Here is an 18,810-nt window from a genome sequence, read left to right on the forward strand (position 1 = left end):
CTCACTGTATTACTGGAGGTCAGGGTAATGCCATCCAGAGTAAGGATCTGGTTAGACACCATGTTTTAAGATTTGTGGGGCCAAGTACAATAACTTCAGTTTTACCTGAATTTAAAAGCAGGAAATTAGAGGTCATCCATGTCTTTGTAAGACATTCCTGCAGTTTAGCTAATTGTTGTGTGTCCTCTGGCTTCATGGATAGATAAAGCTGGGTATCATCTGCATATCAATGAAAATTTAAGCAGTGCTTTCTAATAATACTGCCTAAAGGAAGCATGTATAAAGTGAATAAAATTGGTCCTAGCACAGAACCTTGTGGAACTCCGTAATTAACCTTAGTCTGTGAAGAAGACTCCCCATTTACATGAACAAATTGTAATCTATTAAATAAATATGATTCAAACCACCGTAGCACAGTGCCTTTAATACCTATGGCATGCTCTAATCTCTGTAATAAAATTTTATGGTCAACAGTATCAAAAGCAGCACTGAGGTCTAACAGGACAAGCACAGAGATGAGTCCACTGTCTGAGGCCATAAGATCATTTGTAACCTTCACTAATGCTGTTTCTGTACTATGATGAATTCTAAAACCTGACTGAAACTCTTCAAATAGACCATTCCTCTGCAGATGATCAGTTAGCTGTTTTACAACTACCCTTTCAAGAATTTTTGAGAGAAAAAGAAGGTTGGAGATTGGCCTATAATTAGCTAAGATAGCTGGGTCAAGTGATGGCTTTTTAAGTTATGGTTTAATTACTGCCACCTTAAAAGCCTGTGGTACATAGCCAACTAATAAAGATAGATTGATCATATTTAAGATCGAAGCATTAATTAATGGTAGGGCTTCCTTGAGCAGCCTGGTAGGAATGGGGTCTAATAGACATGTTGATGGTTTGGAGGAAGTAACTAATGAAAATAACTGACAGAACATTCGGAGAGAAAGAGTCTAACCACATACCAGCATTACTGAAAGCAGCCAAAGATAACGATATGTCTTTGGGATGGTTATGAGTAATTTTTTCTCTAATAGTTAAAATTTTATTAGCAAAGAAAGTCATGAAGTCATTACTAGTTAAAGTTAAAGGAATACTCAGCTCAATAGAGCTCTGACTCTTTGTCAGCCTGGCTACAGTGCTGAAAAGAAACCTGGGGTCATTATTCAACATTAAAAGATATGTTATATTTTAATTTTGTACAAATGACAGAATTGACATTAATGGAGTTATTCTGTCGGTATTAATTTTATTTTTAAATCCAAACCATAAGTCAGCACTGCTTTATTTTCCAAGACCTCCGCCTCATGGCAATGCTGTTATTGAGTAGAGAGTTGAGCTTCGCTGCTCCTCTCAACCGGTTCGCTGTTGGAAGTTATGTGGTAAACAGGAGCTTCCAGCAGTGGGCGCTCAAAGACAGAAGTGCTGACTCATTGTTTGGGTCTGTAGTCGCCTTTGATGCTACCAGAAGTGATTGTAGTGTTAAAACTCAAAATCAGCTTTAGTTGTTGCAAGTGTACGGGAGACAATACTGGAAGTTATCGGTTATCTGTCGCTTCCAGTAAATTTTGGGGTGGTTTATCGGTTTAGCTTCATAAAAGATAACTTTTCAGTTAGTTCATTATGTTACCAAAGCAAATTTTTTGGTTAGCTGTGCCCACCACTGCCTATAACTCAGCTAGTATTGTAACATACTGACTCATGGTTAGAAGTGTTGCCTCACAGTGACAAGATCTTGGGATTCTATCCCACCTGCTCCTTTCTGTGTGGCGTTTACCTGTTCAAGTGCAAGCCAAGTAATTTGGAAACTTTAAATTGACTGTTGGTGACAATGTGAATGAGTTTGTCTATATGTGGCCCTGCAATAGGTTGGCGGCCTGTCCAGTGTATACCCTATCTCTTGCTCAATGACCGATTGGATAGGCTCCAACTCCTCCCTGACCCTTATTTGGGATAAGCGGGTATTAGAAAATGAATCAATGTTTACAACTTGTTCTCGCTGCCTCTTACTTACTTATACTTTATTCTCCATGCGTTTACACCATTAAGGGACAGCATTCTTACATAGAATATGATTGTTGCTATATTAATGTTAAAAATGTTGTTTAATGACCTTTACGGTACTTATGTCTTGCAGACCAATGGGATCTTCCTACATCCACTATGCAGAGTCTTCTATGAAAAATGGTTTTGGCTTGAAATATCTGCACAGGTTTTTCAACATTCCTTTCTTGCAACTGCAGGTAATTTTTTAAGTACTTTTTCCATCATTTATGTTGTAATTGTCCATTTCTATGTCCACCAACTGACAGAGAATGGTAATTATTATGTTACCTTAATATTATTTGATCAGGACAGATTTGATTCCATTTTGGTTGCACTTCAAATCTGCCTGAATTTTTTTATTTTTTTTTCTTCCTATTGACATTGCAAGATGACTTTTAAAATATTCTCACAAAGTTCTAGAGTTTGATAACATCACCGGCATTCCAGTTGTTCTCTAAGTTTGTAAGGAAGTTGGCACTCTACAAGTCACCGCATCTCACGTATTCTGATATTCTTCCATGTATTGTTTTATTTTTATTGCTAACCGATTACCCACCCTAGGGCAGGTTTGAATCAGAGACTGAAATGAAAACTTCATCTTCCCCAAAAAGGCTATCACCTCCCAACTATCCCAGATTTCAGAGAACTGTTTGGGTGTGACGAAAGCTGCCTCAAGAAGAGATGGCACGCTTGCCGATGATGCAGCACATAAGTGTCTCGCCCCTTAACTGTGTGTGTGTGTGTGTGTGTGTGTGTATGTGTACGAGGTCTATTAGAAAAGTATCCGACCGTATTATTATTTTTTTTTTCAAAAACCATATGGCTTTGAATCACGTGTGATTACATCAGACATGCTTGAACCCTCGTGGGCATGCGAGAGTCTTTTCACGCCTGTCGGTTACGTCATTCGCCTGTGGGCAGTCATTGAGTGAGGAGTCGCCCACCCTCTCGTCGATTTTTTCATTGTTTAGGAATGGCTCAGAGACTGCTGCTTTGTTTGATCAAAATTTTTTCAAAACTGTAAGGCACAACTGAGTGGACACCATTCGATAAATTCAGATGGATTTCGGTAAAAATTTTAACGGCTGATGAGAGATTTTGGTCTGGTAGTGTCGCTTTAAGGACGGCCCACGGCGCCTGACGGCAATCTGCGCTTCGAGGCGGCAGCGTCTCGCCGTTTCAAGTTGAAAACTTCCACATTTCAGGCTCTGTTGACCCAGTAAGTCGTCAAAGAACAGAGAACTTTCAGAAGAAGTCGGCATGAGGAGTTTATTCGGACATTCCATTGTTAACGGACATTTTGTAATGAAAGAACGTGCGGGCAGAGTCGCATGTCGGGCCGGACCCGACCACGGGGGGTCGCGACAGGAAAAACACCTCCGTTGGAAACCTTAACGGGCAAGTAGGAACATGACCAAGCTGTTAAACAATTTCTCAGTTACTCACTTGTTGAAAGCCATCACAAGCCACCTGAATTTTACAAATGGTTTTCAACACGGAGGTGTTCTTCCTGTCGCGGCGCACACAGATTCACCAAGTCGTCACGGAAACGACTTGGCGAATTTGCGCGCACGTCTTTCATTAAAAAATGTCCTTAAACAGTGGAATGTCTGCATAAAGTCCTCATGCTGGCCTCTTCTGAATCTTCTCTGTTCTCTCACGACATCCTGGGTCAACAGAGCCTTAAATTAGGATGTTTTTAGGTCGAAACAGGCCGATGATGGTGCCTGGAAGCGCTGCATTACGTCCCGCTCCGTGGGAAGTCCTTACAGCGACAGAAACACCCCATAATCTCTCATCAGCCGTTAAACTTTTCACCGAAAACCAGCTGAATTTCTCGAATAGTGTCCACTCGTCCTGGTTCCACGCGTGAAAAAACTCACGCATGCGCACGAGGGTTCAAGCATGATTGGTGTAATCGCATGTCATTCAAATCCATATCGTTTTATTTATTTTTTTTTTTATAAAACTGCCGGTTAGTTTTATAAGATACCTCATATATATATATATATATATACACACACACACACACAGTTGTCTCTTAATGTGTCAAATGTCTGTAGTACAACCCCTGGCAAAAATTATGGAATCACCGGCCTCGGAGGATGTTCATTCAGTTGTTTAATTCTGTAGAAAAAAAAGCAGATCACAGACATGACACAAAACTAAAGTCATTTCAAATGGCAACTATCTGGCTTTAAGAAACACTATAAGAAATCAAGAAAAAAAAATTGTGGCAGTCAGTAACGGTTACTTTTTTAGACCAAGCTGAGGGAAAAAAATATGGACTCACTCAATTCTGAGGAATAAATTATGGAATCACCCTTTAAATTTTCATCCCCAAAACTAACACCTGCATCAAATCAGATCTGCTCGTTAGTCTGCATTTAAAAAGGAGTGATCACACCTTGGAGAGCTGTTGCATCAAGTGGACTGACATGAATCATGGCTCCAACACGAGAGATGTCAATTGAAACAAAGGAGAGGATTATCAAACTCTTAAAAGAGGGTAAATCATCACGCAGTGTTGCAAAAGATGTTGGTTGTTCACAGTCAGCTGTGTCTAAACTCTGGACCAAATACAAACATGGGAAGGTTGTTAAAGGCAAACATACTGGTAGACCAAGGAAGACATCAGAGTGTCAAGACAGAAAACTTAAAGCAATATGTCTCAAAAATCGAAAATGCACAACAAAACAAATGAGGAACGAATGGGAGGAAACTGGAGTCAACGTCTGTGACCGAACTGTAAGAAACCACCTAAAGGAAATGGGATTTACATACAGAAAAGCTAAACGAAAGCCATCATTAACACCTAAACAGAATAAAACAAGGTTACAATGGGCTATGGAAAAGCAATTGTGGACTTTGGATGACTGGATGAAAGTCATATTCAGTGATGAATCTCAAATCTGCATTGGGCAAGGTGATGATGCTGGAACTTTTGTTTGGTGCCGTTCCAGTGAGATTTATAAAGATGACTGCCTGAAGAGAACATGTAAATTTCCACAGTCATTGATGATATGGGGCTGCATGTCAGGTAAAGGCACTGGGGAGATGGCTGTCATTACATCATCGATAAATGCACAAGTTTACGTTGATATTTTGGACACTTTTCTTATCCCATCAATTGAAAGGATGTTTGGGTATGATGAAATCATTTTTCAAGATGATAATGCATCTTGCCATAGAGCTAAAACTGTGAAAACATTCCTTGCAAAAAGACACATAGGGTCAATGTCATGGCCTGCAAATAGTCCGGATCTTAATCCAACTGAAAATCTTTGGTGGAAGTTGAAGAAAATGGTCCATGACAAGGCTCCAACCTGCAAAGCTGATTTGGCAACAGCAATCAGAGAAAGTTGGAGCCAGATTGATGAAGAGTACTGTTTGTCACTCATTAAGTCCATGCCTCAGAGACTGCACGCTGTTATAAAAGCCAGAGGTGGTGCAACAAAATACTAGTGATGTGTTTGAGCGTTCTTTTGTTTTTCATGATTCCATAATTTTTTCCTCAGAATTGAGTGATTCCATATTTTTTTCCCTTTGCTTGGTCTAAAAAAGTAACCGTTACTGACTGCCACAATTATTTTTCCTGATTTCTTATAGTGTTTCTTAAAGCCAGAAAGTTGCCATTTGAAATGACTTTAGTTTTGTGTCATGTCTGTGATCTGCTTTTTTTTAATACAAAATTAAACAACTGAATGAACATCCTCCGAGGCCGGTGATTCCATAATTTTTGCCAGGGGTTGTACTTGCCATTCAGCTATATGCAAAGGTAAACGCACTGCTTTTATATAACACTTGTCCATCTGATGCAGATTCTGAGTACTTTACAAAGATGCCTCTCTCTCTCTCTCTCTCTCTCTCACTCACCTACACACCAACATCAGAGTGCTGACATACAAGACACTCAGCTTTGATGATCCATGTAATAAACCATTTATGTCTGTGTGCGTGTCTACACACAGAGAGAGACCCTCCTGAGGCAGCTGGAGACTAATCAGCTGGACATGGATGCAACGTTGGAGGAACTCACTGTCCAGCAGGAGACTGAAGATCAAAACTATGACATGTATATTCTTTTTTTTTTTTTTTTTTTTTTTATAACTGCCTCTACCATGAGAACATGCTGTAAATTGTTACTGTGCTCCCGTCCAGCACACCTACAAGCTATCAACTCAAGCCTAGCTCTGCGAGTATTCATTGAATGCAAGTGTGAATATCGGCAGTGCTTATTTGCAGCCCGTGTTTGAATCTGTTGATCAGGCTGCTGTCTGGGACATCCTGAAAATTTGCAGCACCCCCAACAAGTTGCTGGACATCAAAGCCGACCTGTGCACTTACTGTAAGTGCAGAGTCTTGGCAGAATCTGACTTCTTTCCAGTGAACCCTGATGTTCCTCAGAGATACATGATCAGTCAGAAGGAAATGAACAGACATTTGCAGTGTACATTTCATCAGATGAATGAATTATTGTGCTAGCACCTAATCAGCAGTCAAGGCTCAATATAAGACATGGGCTTATTTGTTGAGTATGAGACATTAGCCCATCCCCAACAAAACTAACTGCATGAGAGTGTATTGAAATGATTGTCCTGTCTTACAGTTTCTTGGAGAATTTGGAGTCTCGCAATAAGGGCTACAGTTCCCCGGGTCCAGCCAATGGTCAGAGTCCCTCCTCAGGCTCTCAGTCCCCCATCGTCCCTCCCAGTGGGGCCTCAACAGGCAGCTCTAGCCCCAGCTCTCCTCAGCCCCCTGTCCCCTCCCAGATTCTCACACAGTCACCATCCGCGTCCACATCATTGCCCCCACCTCCTGTGGCAGCTGTTAGTGCAACAGCTTCACCTATTGCTGATCCTTCAGCCCAGTCACCTGAACACAATCAGTCCTCCACTGTATCTGGACTGTCGGCACTTCAGAAACGAAGCTTCATCTCCCGGTGGTTCGGTTCTTCCCCAGCTCCTGAGGGTTCTGCTCCTGCAGCAGGTCAGTTTAAATTATACTCCACATATTAGTTAAGAGAACCCCACTCATTAGCCTGAATACTTGCAGCAGTGGCCACTAAACCAAATGTGAAACAGTGTTCAATTACTGTATTTGTGTACATTCAGTTGCGTGTAACACCCCTGCTATTCAGTGTCAACGTGTCATTTTTTTTACCTTGTTTTGTTTTACTGACAACATTGATGAAAAATGTCCTACATCAACTGTTAGCTATTAATCCTATACGTATGGTGCCTCCAGAAAGTATTCACAGCGTTTGTTTTTCCACATTTTATGTTACGGCCTTATTCCAAAATGGAGTAAATTCATTTTTCTCTCACAACTATACTCATAGAACCCCATAATGACAACATGAAAAAAGTGTTGTTTTTTTGTTTGCAATTTTAGCAGATTTATTAATAATAAACTAAGAAACCACACGTCCATAAGTATTCACACCCTTGGCTCAATACTTTGTTGATGCATCTTTGGCATCAATTATAGCCTCAAGTCTTCTTGAACATGATGCCACAAGCTTGGTGCACCTATCTTTTGGGCAGTTTTGCCCATTTCTCTTTGCAGCTCCTCAAGTTCCATCAGGTTGGATGGGGAACATCAGTGCACAGCAATTTTCAGATCTTTCCAGAGATGTTCAGGTCTGGGCTCTGGCTGGGCCACTCAAGAACATTCACAGAGTTGTCCTGAAGCCACTCCTTTGATGTCTTGGCTGTGTGCTTCAGGTCATTGTCCTGCTGAAAGATCAACCGTTGCCGCAGTCTGGGTTCAAGAGCACTCTGGAAAACAGCAGGTTTTCATCCACGTTGTCTCTACATTGCTGCATTCATCTTTCCCTCAATCCTGACTAGTCTCCCAGTTCCTACTGCTGCAAAACATCCCCACAGCGTGATGCTACCACCACCATGCTTCACTGTAGGGATGGTGCCTGGTTTCCTCCAAACACGACGCCTGGCATTCACACCAAAGAGTTGAATCTTTGTCTCATTAGGCCAGAGAATTTTGTTTCTCATGGTCTGAGAGTCCTTCGGGTGTGTTTTGGCAAACTCCAGGTGGGCTGCCATGTGCCTTTTACAAAGGAGTGGCTTCCGTCTGGTCACTCTACCATACAGGCCTGATTGATGGATTCCTACAGAGATGGTTGTCCTTCTGGTGCTCTGACAGAGTGACCATCGGGTTCTTGGTCACCACCCTTACTAAGGCCCTTCTCCTCTGATCACTCAGTTTAGACCGGCGGCAGCTTTAGGAAGAGTCGTGGTGGATCCGAACTTCTTTCATTTATGGGTGATGGAGGCCACTGTGCTCATTGGGACCTTCAAAACAGCAGAAATGTTTCTGTACCCTTCCCCAGATTTGTGCATCAAGACAATCCTGTCTCTGAGGTCGACAGACAATTCCTTTGACGTCATGCTTGTGGTTTCTGCTGTGACATGTACCGTCAACTGTGAGACCTTATGCTGCATTTACACATAATGACAAGTCACGAATGCCACGAAGTACACATTCTTGGCCGCTGATCACGATTGTGATGATTCGGGGCAGAGGCGTCAGGTGTCCTCAGGAACTGCTGCAACCTGTTACCACACGTTATGATTAATGGCACATGTTGCTGGAGAATTATCAGGAAGCACGGTCAGGAATAATGTTCCACGTTCTTGCGCGCTATTGCGCGTAACAGCGCATCGTTAAGTTCTGTCACGTTGTGAACGAGGTGAATTGTCTCCACACACACACCCATATTCATCCAACCGAATTCAGATCGCTCCAATTTTTCAGAAGAGCTTTGTGACTGCATGCATAGTTGGGCTCTGTGCCATGGAGTGGCGCAGAGAGGAGGAGGACAGAGCCAGATGTGTGGCTTCATGCGGCTCTCGTCTCGCGCGTTTTCCCAAACATCAGGCAAATGCAGTAGGTGGAACACCTGCAGGAGCGCCCTGAGGAGCACTGAAATTAGGCTTTTAGCCGACTTGGTGTCAGCAATCAAACTGAATGCGGTGCAGCAGGGTTTAATTGTGTGCACGCTTCTTCCTCCGCCAGACTGGAGGAGGTGCAGAGATGTCTGGCTGCCCCTGAGTCTCCTCTCTCTCCTTTGGTTCCTCTGGCTCAGACTCGTTCTCCCACTCATCGGTTACAACAGCAGGTGGAACACCTTCGGGAGCGTCCTGAGGAGCTTCAGCAGGAACTGTGGAACGACACTTGGCTGACTTCGCGTCACTGTTCCTCTTCGGCATACTACATCAAACTGAACACTGTGGAGCTGAGTTTAATTGTGCGCACATGACAGAAAACTGATTCGTCGGGGCGAGGAGTGAAATGTGATGCCGCGTTACAAGTCATGTCATAACGACAGTTTCTGTGTCACTTCATAATAACGCATGACAGTTTTGGCTCCACTATGAACGTTGTCACGTTCTATTAAGGATCACTACTCATCAAGACGGATCAATGCGCTCAGTTGCGACCTCCGCGACATGAGACAAAATGAGGGTGGTGTGTGACATTCGTGGAAGTTTTTTTTTGACAGGCAAAAACATGCTCCACGAATATCAAGAATATCACGCACCAACACGCACTATTAAGAAACCTATTCAAATGCATTAAGTCACGTTAAGAATGTCAGGAATGTGTCATGAATGACAGAAAAATTACATTCGGAACGCGTCTTGCTTATGTGTAAACGCACCATTATATGTAGTCAGGTGTGTGCCTTTTTAATTCATGTCCAACCAACTGAATTTACCCCAGGTGGACTCTAATTAAGCTGTAGAAACATCTCAAGGATGATCAGTGGGAAGATGATGCACCTGAGCTCAGTTTTGAGCTTTATGGCAAAGGCTGTTAATACTTATGTACATGATTTCGTACTGTTTTTTTTTTTTTTTTTTTTTTTTAATCAATTTGCAAAAAAAAAAAAAACCTAACAAAAACAAACTTTTTTTACATTGTCATTATGGGGTATTGCATGTAGAATTTTGAGGGGAGAAAATTAATATCCAATTTGGAATAAGGCTATAACCTTAAAAAATGTGGAAAAAGTGCAGTGCTGTGACTACTTTCTGGATGCACTGTACATACCTGTACTACTGTAGTAGTAGATATTGTACTGTAGTATTGCTAGTATAGTATGTGTGTTAAAACAACTATTCGTACTCTTTATTTTTGTTATTGTTTGTAGTAGTATTACAGGATATTTGTTGCAGCAAAACAAATAATAATACAGTAACATGCTGTTGTCATGCGATATGCATTTTCAGAGGCCTGACATTCACGCCCAGTCGCCCAAAATGACAGATATTCGCCCTCGTCTAACTCTGGCGAATATTTGTCATTTTGGGCGACTGGGCATGAACGTCGGGCCTCTGAAAATGCATACTGCACGACAACAGCATGTTATTTGCATTATTATCACTTTTTACTGAGATACACAACACGTAACGCGTACATAAAAAGTTGGCTCACTTTTGCCTTGTCGGCTGGCGCGCGCTGCTCTCCATGTTCAGCAATGCGTCCTCATCAAGCTGGCTGCTTTAGCTGCTGTTCATTGTCGTACTATCCATGAAAAAATCATCCGGAATATCCATATTGGGACCAAAACACACTTCTCGCCTTTTCATCTTTTCCTCTGCAGACAGTTTTTTTCCCCTCTCTGCAGACAGTTCTTTGGCTGCGCGCTATGACGTCATTTGTTTACGCACAGCGGGTGGGTATAGCCAGGTAGCGTCTACGTAAATCTAAGATACAGGCCTAGCAATGCCCCGGTAAAGTGATAATAATGGTAAATATTTACCCTGACACATTTTGTAATATATCATGGATGTATTTGTTCTTATAGTGCCTATATCCACTTCTAACAGGACTTTTGTAGAGTGCTTGGTTTGTAAAAACGTAAGTTATAGCTGTTTCAAATTTAAAAATTTGAACTGAAACTTAAACTTCATCTCTGGATTGTGAGTTCATTTAATTTACAGAACTGATTTTTGAAAGTTCAGTCTGCTTCTGACAGACTAGTACCAAAACTACTCTTTACCATTTCAGCCATAAAGGAAACTTGGCAAGTTCAGGGTTTTGGTCATAAGACTTAGCAGCTAGAAAATGTGAGGCTTTTGGTGTCACAGTACCATGTGACTTTTCAGTATAACTGGATGTTATTGTGCCTTTTATTTGGAACGACTGATGACAGCACTTTGAGACAGAGAGCTTGTTTGTGCTGTAAGAAGTTGGTTTATCACATTTTGTTTGTTGTTTCATGTTTTCTTCAGATGAGCCTCCTGTACCAGTTTGTCCTGTGAAGGTCCAGAGCGTGGATGACTTTGTACCAGATGACAGACTGGACAAAAGCTTCCTGGAGGACAGCCTGCCCTCCAAGGCCAAGGTGTCTCAACCGGCAGCAGTTCCACCTGTGGACAGTGACAGGTATGCTGCTCAGTATTTCTGATTTCTAATCCTTCCTTGGAGATGTGTAGTATGTAGCAGTAAACACTAATCTAAAGCAAGACTGACTTTTACAATTATCTGCTAATGAATGATATTTTAACTGAAAATAGTTACTAGTGTTATTCAGCACTTGATAAATGCCATTTTGGATTGTTGAACAATGTTAATATTTTATCTTTATGTTGGTTGATTTACTGTTACGTGCTCTTGGTTTATTTTGTAATAATTACTGTTTTTGTTGGTGATGGCATCACAGCTTATACTCAAGCTTTGCAAGGACTTAATTCTTTAAACTGCGCAGTTGCTGCCACAGTTTTCATGTGATAAATTACTTCTCGGTATCACTGTTGCACAATGTTGCCTTGTTAACAACCACTGGATGCTTCCTATAACTGAGATGACAGAGCTGATAGAAGTGGATTAAGAGTTTTTAAGTACTTTGATATATTACTTCTACTCTGTTTTCCCCTGTCAGGCTGTCTGTGTTTAGGAATAAGGCTGATCTGATAATGTGTTATTCAAAGCCAGTTTGATATTTTGATTTAGCTGTAGTTGCTGTAGATACAAATCAGATTCATTTTTCATGAATTAACATGTCTGACTGATGGTTACTAATTTAAAGTAAAACAAAATGGCAGGTAGCCTCATGTGTGTGTATATGTGTGTATATATATATATATAACAGTGTGGCTGCTTAAATGTTTGGCTACAGTTTAAGAATGACAATATAAAAACACTAACATTGACAGTTTTCTCTTGGTCACACTAGTGACTCTTCATAGGTTGAGACTACAATTAAATGAAACTCCTTACTTAATCACAGCTGAACCTATTTCACTAATTATGTCACTTTTAAATCCAGCTGACTATAAAGTTAACAATATGCTTTGTTTATTGCAGTTGCAAACAAGAAAAAGTCAGTTATTTCATATTTTATTACCACTGAGCCTTGTGTCTGTATGTGTTTGTCCGTCTCTTCGTTGATTAGTTACTTGATTAGGTATTTGGTGGGAGACAAGGTAATAAATGTTGTTACATGAAGTTTTGCAAAGTCTGTACAGGTACAAGATATGATTCATACATCATGATATACTAATTCCAATCTGTAACGTCTTGGTGGGATGTCTCCTAAATCCTAATTCAAGTTCCCTTTATTTTTTTTGCTGTAATGTTGTAAAATAGATGTAAAAGTCCAATGGAGAGAATAGTTTTTGCAAGTTTCATGCATTACATTTGTTACAACAATGGTTCTAATGTGAGTGTCTCCACTGACTGTCACTCAGTGAGGAAGGTTTAAAAAAAAAAATATATATATATATATATATATATACATTTATCATGTCCATTATTTGTCCCAGTGACAGTGAAGACCATGGAAACCCCATGGTGTCTGGTTTTATGGATGAGCTCGACCTTGACACAGAGCCCAGTCTTCCCCAGCCCAACACTGTGCCTCCCAGCAAACATATTACTCTGACCAGTGACGAGGAGGAGGGAGTACCAACAGGTCCCACCATCACCAAGGACCAAAACCTGGACAGTGATCCTGAACTCAAAACGTAAGGCTTCTCTCACAATTATATGAACTTCGCAGGATGCTGAGTTTTACTAATTCTGTTTGGTGGTACTGTGGGTGGGACCTATTATATAAATGTGACATGAATTTTAGAGTAAATAAGGCCAAGGAAAGACTGCTTTTCACACAGAGAAGTGGATTAATGGTCAGCGCAAGACCCAGAGGCTTATGGAGGGAAGAGAATATTCTAAAAGTTTGGCTATGATTTATATATGTGCAGCAAGTGCAAAAACAAGTATTTTCACTAAGTATTATTCATGTTATTTGCGGTTTCACTGCAGATGCACTGCAGAACTGAAGAGCAACAGATTTGCAAACTGCAGCAGGAGACAACCTGTACTTTAATTTCACTTTTAGTTAAAATCAGTTTCCTTTGAGTTTTGGGGTTTTCTATAAAAATAAGTGAAACTGTGAAATTAAGATGCTTTCTGTGTACATTATCCAGTCATTAGAATAACAGGGATAAAGTGGAAGCTAAAATATTTAATTTCACCATGTTTCAGGCCCGTGATCCTTATCACAAAGCCAAAGGTGGCGTCTAAATCTCTGGATCCCAAAGGCCAGAGTGGCGTGCCCATTTCCCTCACTCTGACGCCAGCCTCAGCAGCAGAGCAGCCAGCCCAACAGCAAGCCAAGAAGAAGGGCAGTACGCCCAAGTCTCCGGACTCTGATACAGATCCCGACGCCCCTGTAGCCCAGCAGATGCTTTCTTTTGTTATGGATGACCCTGACTTTGACTCCGAGGCATCAGATACACCAAAAAAAGCAAAGGTGAAGTAAAATACATTTGGTGTAGCAGTGGTGTATGTGCAGAGGATTTAAGCATCTGGTTTTACTGCTGAAAGTCTAAACTTTAATCTACTTGTCAAACTGGAATGAGTTGGCGTTAATACCAACTGAACAGTCAGTATCACAAAACAAAGTAGTCTGGTGACATTTTGATTGCAGTTAAGTCCCTGGCATGTGATGTGCCTGTATTTTTCTCAGGTATTCCTAGAAGGATCATGGCATTGCTTCAAGTAATCATTTAATTTGTTGCTCTCATTTTGGTTCCAGGATTCATTTCCAGTCAGGGATGAGCTTCTCTCAGACCTCTCTGATGATGACATGCAGTTAGCCAAGGTTCCAGACCCAATGAAGCCCACTGTGATCACCTTCAAACACAACGATGACACTGACCTGTTTGGGCTTGGCATCCGAGAGGAAGCACCAGCAGCCAAGGACAGCAGTGAGGAGCATGAAGGCAAGTCCTAGAAATCTGTCAGCATCACTTCTATAAATCTTGTCATGCAGTGTTGTTTTCAGTAGGGTTCTCTGTGGACTCATAGCTCTTGGTGAGGCACATACTTACTGATCTGAGCGATCTTAATGAGATCATTTCCATCCTCAGTGTCTGATATTTCGGAGTCGTACTTTCTGTGCTTGGACTCTGATGTGCATTGAGTCTTCAGGCTGCAGATATAAAGTTGAATGCTGTTTGGTTTTAACAGCTTCCATTCACATGAAAGTGTGACTTCTTTCTCCACTCACACTTAGATTTCACTGCAACTCTGCATCTTTATTTAAGCAGCTATTTTAACAACACATCACCATGACGATAGATCTGTATTGGCCGCTGTTATTTAAAGTTTGCAATAATCCATGGTTCATACGGGCGCTGAACCTTTGGGAGATGAACCACTCAGAACAACTGTGTGACTCAGAATTTTAAGTACAAAATTTTAAATATATTCAGAAATAAATGTAAGTGGACCAAATTTGAATTATCAAACTATTTAATAAAACAGATGGTTTTTGAACAAGAACAAAATGCTTTCATATAGTAAAATAAAAGACATTTATTTATTTTATCACTAGGCATTTTATATTACATCATCAATTTTATCAGTGTCTCATTGTAATGTTTGGAAATTTGTTTTGATTGTTAAAATGCTGTATTATTGATCACTGTACATCACGACAAAGCTCTGATTTTATGCTTTTGCAGCTTGCTTTTTCTTATTTGTCACCAAGAGACAGCGTTATAAAAGATGGATTGCTAATAAAATATACATGAGCTTCCCCAATCCCCATATTTTTCTGATTTTTTTGGAGAATGTGGTTTATTTAGACTCATTTAAGTGAGAATCAAGTAAAACTTTATGACCTCTTTTTATTTTCAGAGAAAGAAAGCAAACACTCCTCCAAAGAAAAGAAGAAAAAGAAGAAGAAAAGCAAAGAGGTAAAGTGATTACATATATTCCTGTAATGAGCAGTTGTTTAGAAAATACAAATTAAAATATTGTGTATTTTCAGGAGGATGAAAAGAGTAAGAAAAAACACAAACACAAGAAAAAAGAAAAAGACGAGGTGGGAGCAGTGGATGACAAAGAGAAAAAGAAAAAGAAATCTCGACCCAAGAAGACTGAAGTGGATGAGCTGGAGGACTTCCTGGGAGGAGGGGCGCGGTCATCAAATAGAGATGGCGATGATTACGAAGAACTATAAAAACTCCATTTTGTTTTGGAAATTGAGCCGCAGAACAGCAGCAAGGCACTGGGTTGTTCAAAAACCTCTTATCTTTGACTTGTATGTGCATAAGCAGCATCTCCAAGCCATACGCAATACAAAAGGCTACTAATGACACCCAGGTAAAAATAATCCACGACTCTGGTATGTTCCTTCTGATAGATTTTTTTTTTCCTTCCTTCCTTCCTTCCATCTGCACTGCTGCTGTCACTTCCATTCCAACAATAAGAAAGGCGACAAAGCCGACATGTACTGTAGTGAGTTATGACATTTGGGAATTGATTCTTTGTACTTTGACACTATTGAATATATAGACCTAAGTATTTTTCGCTTATTTGATACTCGTTAAATGATCCGCACTTCAAATTGGCCGGTGTAAATAGGATTACAATGTTGTCTGAATGTTTGTGTGCTTGGTGTAATATTTGCGAGCATGCGGTTACAACTGATTCAGAGATCACACCAGGTGGTGTTTTTTTTTTTTTTTAGTCTTTTCTGTGGGATTAGGTTTGGGTAAGAAGTGTTAAACATTACTTCTTTGGTGTCTTATGACACAAGATGGCACCGCAATAAAACACGTGTCCACAGTTTGCAGTATAAATTAAATTTGTTATAATATCTGGGTTATTTATAATTTGTAGGAATGAACAATCATGAATATTTGAACCCAGAAACATTCTAATACTTTAATAAAGAAGACGTCATAAATATCCATGCAGGCAGAGTAAGGCTGAACACTATTTGGGAAAACAAAATAAAATAGAGCCTTTAATTTGCTACACCCTAGGTTTAAGCTTTGTCTAAATGTTCTTTCTGGATGATTTTTTTTTGCACCAGTCAGATTGGGGAAAAAAACAGCTATTGGAATGAGACCTGCAACAACTTGATTATTATTAATCACCTTTTTTTTTTCCATGTCCAAACTTTCTGATTACATCATCTTACATGTAAATATTTTCTGTTTTGTTTGTTTTTTTTACTTGTTTCTTTGATCTTTGACAATAAATTGAATATTTTTCAAGGTTGTGGACAAAACAAGCTATTTGTGGACATTTTTCATTATTTTATAGATTGATCGACTACCCTCTTCAAAAACACCCAGCAAACTTTTGATGGGCCGTGGGGTGGGACTGGTATGAAAGCTGTCAAGTCCTGTATACTTTCCAAAACATTTATTAAACTACTAAAGTGTTTCAACCATTTGAAGCCAAACAATAAAAGTTTAGCATTTTTATTATACAACCCCTGGCAAAAATTATGGAATCACCGGCCTTGGAGGATGTTCATTCAGTTGTTTAATTTTGTAGAAAAAAAGCAGATCACAGACATGACACAAAACTAAAGTCATTTCAAATGGCAACTTTCTGGCTTTAAGAAACACTATAAGAAATCAGGAAAAAAAATTGTGGCAGTCAGTAATGGTTACTTTTTTAGACCAAGCAGAGGGGAAAAAATATGAAATCACTCAATTATGAGGAAAAAATTATGGAATCATGAAAAACAAAAGAACGCTCCAACACATCACTAGTATTTTGTTGCACCACCTCTGGCTTTTATAACAGCTTGCAGTCTCTGAGGCATGGACTTAATGAGTGACAAACAGTACTCTTCATCAATCTGGCTCCAACTTTCTCTGATTGCTGTTGCCAGATCAGCTTTGCAGGTTGGAGCCTTGTCATGGACCATTTTCTTCAACTTCCACCAAAGATTTTCAATTGGATTAAGATCCGGACTATTTGCAGGCTATGACATTGACCCTATGTGTCTTTTTGCAAGGAATGTTTTCACAGTTTTTTACAGTTTTTGCTCTATGGCAAGATGCATTATCATCTTGAAAAATGATTTCATCATCCCCAAACATCCTTCCAATTGATGGGATAAGAAAAGTGTCCAAAATATCAACGTAAACTTGTGCATTTATTGATGATGTAATGACAGCCATCTCCCCAGTGCCTTTACCTGACATGCAGCCCCATATCATCAATGACTGTGGAAATTTACGTTCTCTTCAGGCAATCATCTTTATAAATCTCATTGGAGCGGCACCAAACAAAAGTTCCAGCATCATCACCTTGCCCAGTGCAGATTCGAGATTCATCACTGAATATGACTTTCATCCAGTCATCCACAGTCCACGATTGCTTTTCCTTAGCCCATTGTAACCTTGTTTTTTTCTGTTTAGGTGTTAATGATTGCTTTCGTTTAGCTTTTCTGTATGTAAATCCCATTTCCTTTAGGTGGTTTCTTACAGTTCGGTCACAGACGTTGACTCCAGTTTCCTCCCATTCGTTCCTCATTTGTTTTGTTGTGCATTTTCAATTTTTGAGACATATTGCTTTAAGTTTTCTGTCTTGACGCTTTGATGTCTTCCTTGGTCTACCAGTATGTTTGCCTTTAACAACCTTCCCATGTTTGTATTTGGTCCAGAGTTTAGACACAGCTGACTGTGAACAACCAACATCTTTTGCAACACTGCGTGATGATTTACCCTCTTTTAAGAGTTTGATAATCCTCTCCTTTGTTTCAATTGACATCTCTCGTGTTGGAGCCATGATTCATGTCAGTCCACTTGATGCAACAGCTCTCCAAGGTGTGATCACTCCTTTTTAAATGCAGACTAACGAGCAGATCTGATTTGATGCAGGTGTTAGTTTTGGGGATGAAAATTTAAAGGGTGATTCCATAATTTATTCCTCAGAATTGAGTGAGTCCATATTTTTTTCCCTCAGCTTGGTCTAAAAAAGTAACCGTTACTGACTGCCACAATTTTTTTTTCTTGATTTCTTATAGTGTTTCTTAAAGCCAGATAGTTGCCATTTGAAATGACTTTAGTTTTGTGTCATGTCTGTGATCTGCTTTTTTTCTACAAAATTAAACTGAATGAACATCCTCCGAGGCCGGTGATTCCATAATTTTTGCCAGGGGTTGTGTGTGTGTGTGTGTGTGTGTGTGTGTGTGTGTGTGTGTGTGTGTGTGTGTGTGTGTGTGTGTGTGTGTATATGTGTGTGTATATGTGTATATATATATATATATATATATATATATATATATATATATATATATATATATATATATATGAGAGAGAGACCCCAAATTAAAGTGCTGATAATACAGAAAAAAAAACTATGATTTAAACGCCTGTACGACTTGTATTATAACGTAAAATACGGTAATCACATTAATTTCCCACACCATTTAATTTTATACCTAAGAACTCATGATACTTCTTGACGAACCTAATCCCAGACT

The 18,810-nt window shown here is 39.9% G+C and overlaps 1 protein-coding gene across 2 annotated transcripts in view; it reads left to right on the plus strand.

The window, feature by feature from the left end:
* The window catches only part of rabl6b (RAB, member RAS oncogene family-like 6b), a 35,996-nt gene extending 19,663 nt beyond the window's left edge, over nt 1-16,333 (plus strand). For both annotated transcript variants that reach the window (XM_034171009.1, XM_034171010.1), the window contains 9 exons: nt 2,134-2,239; nt 6,014-6,117; nt 6,652-7,031; nt 11,303-11,456; nt 12,836-13,036; nt 13,557-13,824; nt 14,110-14,296; nt 15,216-15,274; nt 15,349-16,333. In XM_034171009.1, the coding sequence (XP_034026900.1) occupies nt 2,134-2,239; nt 6,014-6,117; nt 6,652-7,031; nt 11,303-11,456; nt 12,836-13,036; nt 13,557-13,824; nt 14,110-14,296; nt 15,216-15,274; nt 15,349-15,540 (1,651 nt within the window). In that variant the 3' untranslated portion in view covers nt 15,541-16,333. The remainder of the gene's footprint in view (nt 1-2,133; nt 2,240-6,013; nt 6,118-6,651; nt 7,032-11,302; nt 11,457-12,835; nt 13,037-13,556; nt 13,825-14,109; nt 14,297-15,215; nt 15,275-15,348) is intronic.
* Nucleotides 16,334-18,810: the final 2,477 nt, after the last annotated feature.

The sequence above is a fragment of the Thalassophryne amazonica genome, chromosome 5, assembly GCF_902500255.1.
Source record: "Thalassophryne amazonica chromosome 5, fThaAma1.1, whole genome shotgun sequence".
NCBI lineage: Eukaryota > Metazoa > Chordata > Actinopteri > Batrachoidiformes > Batrachoididae > Thalassophryne > Thalassophryne amazonica.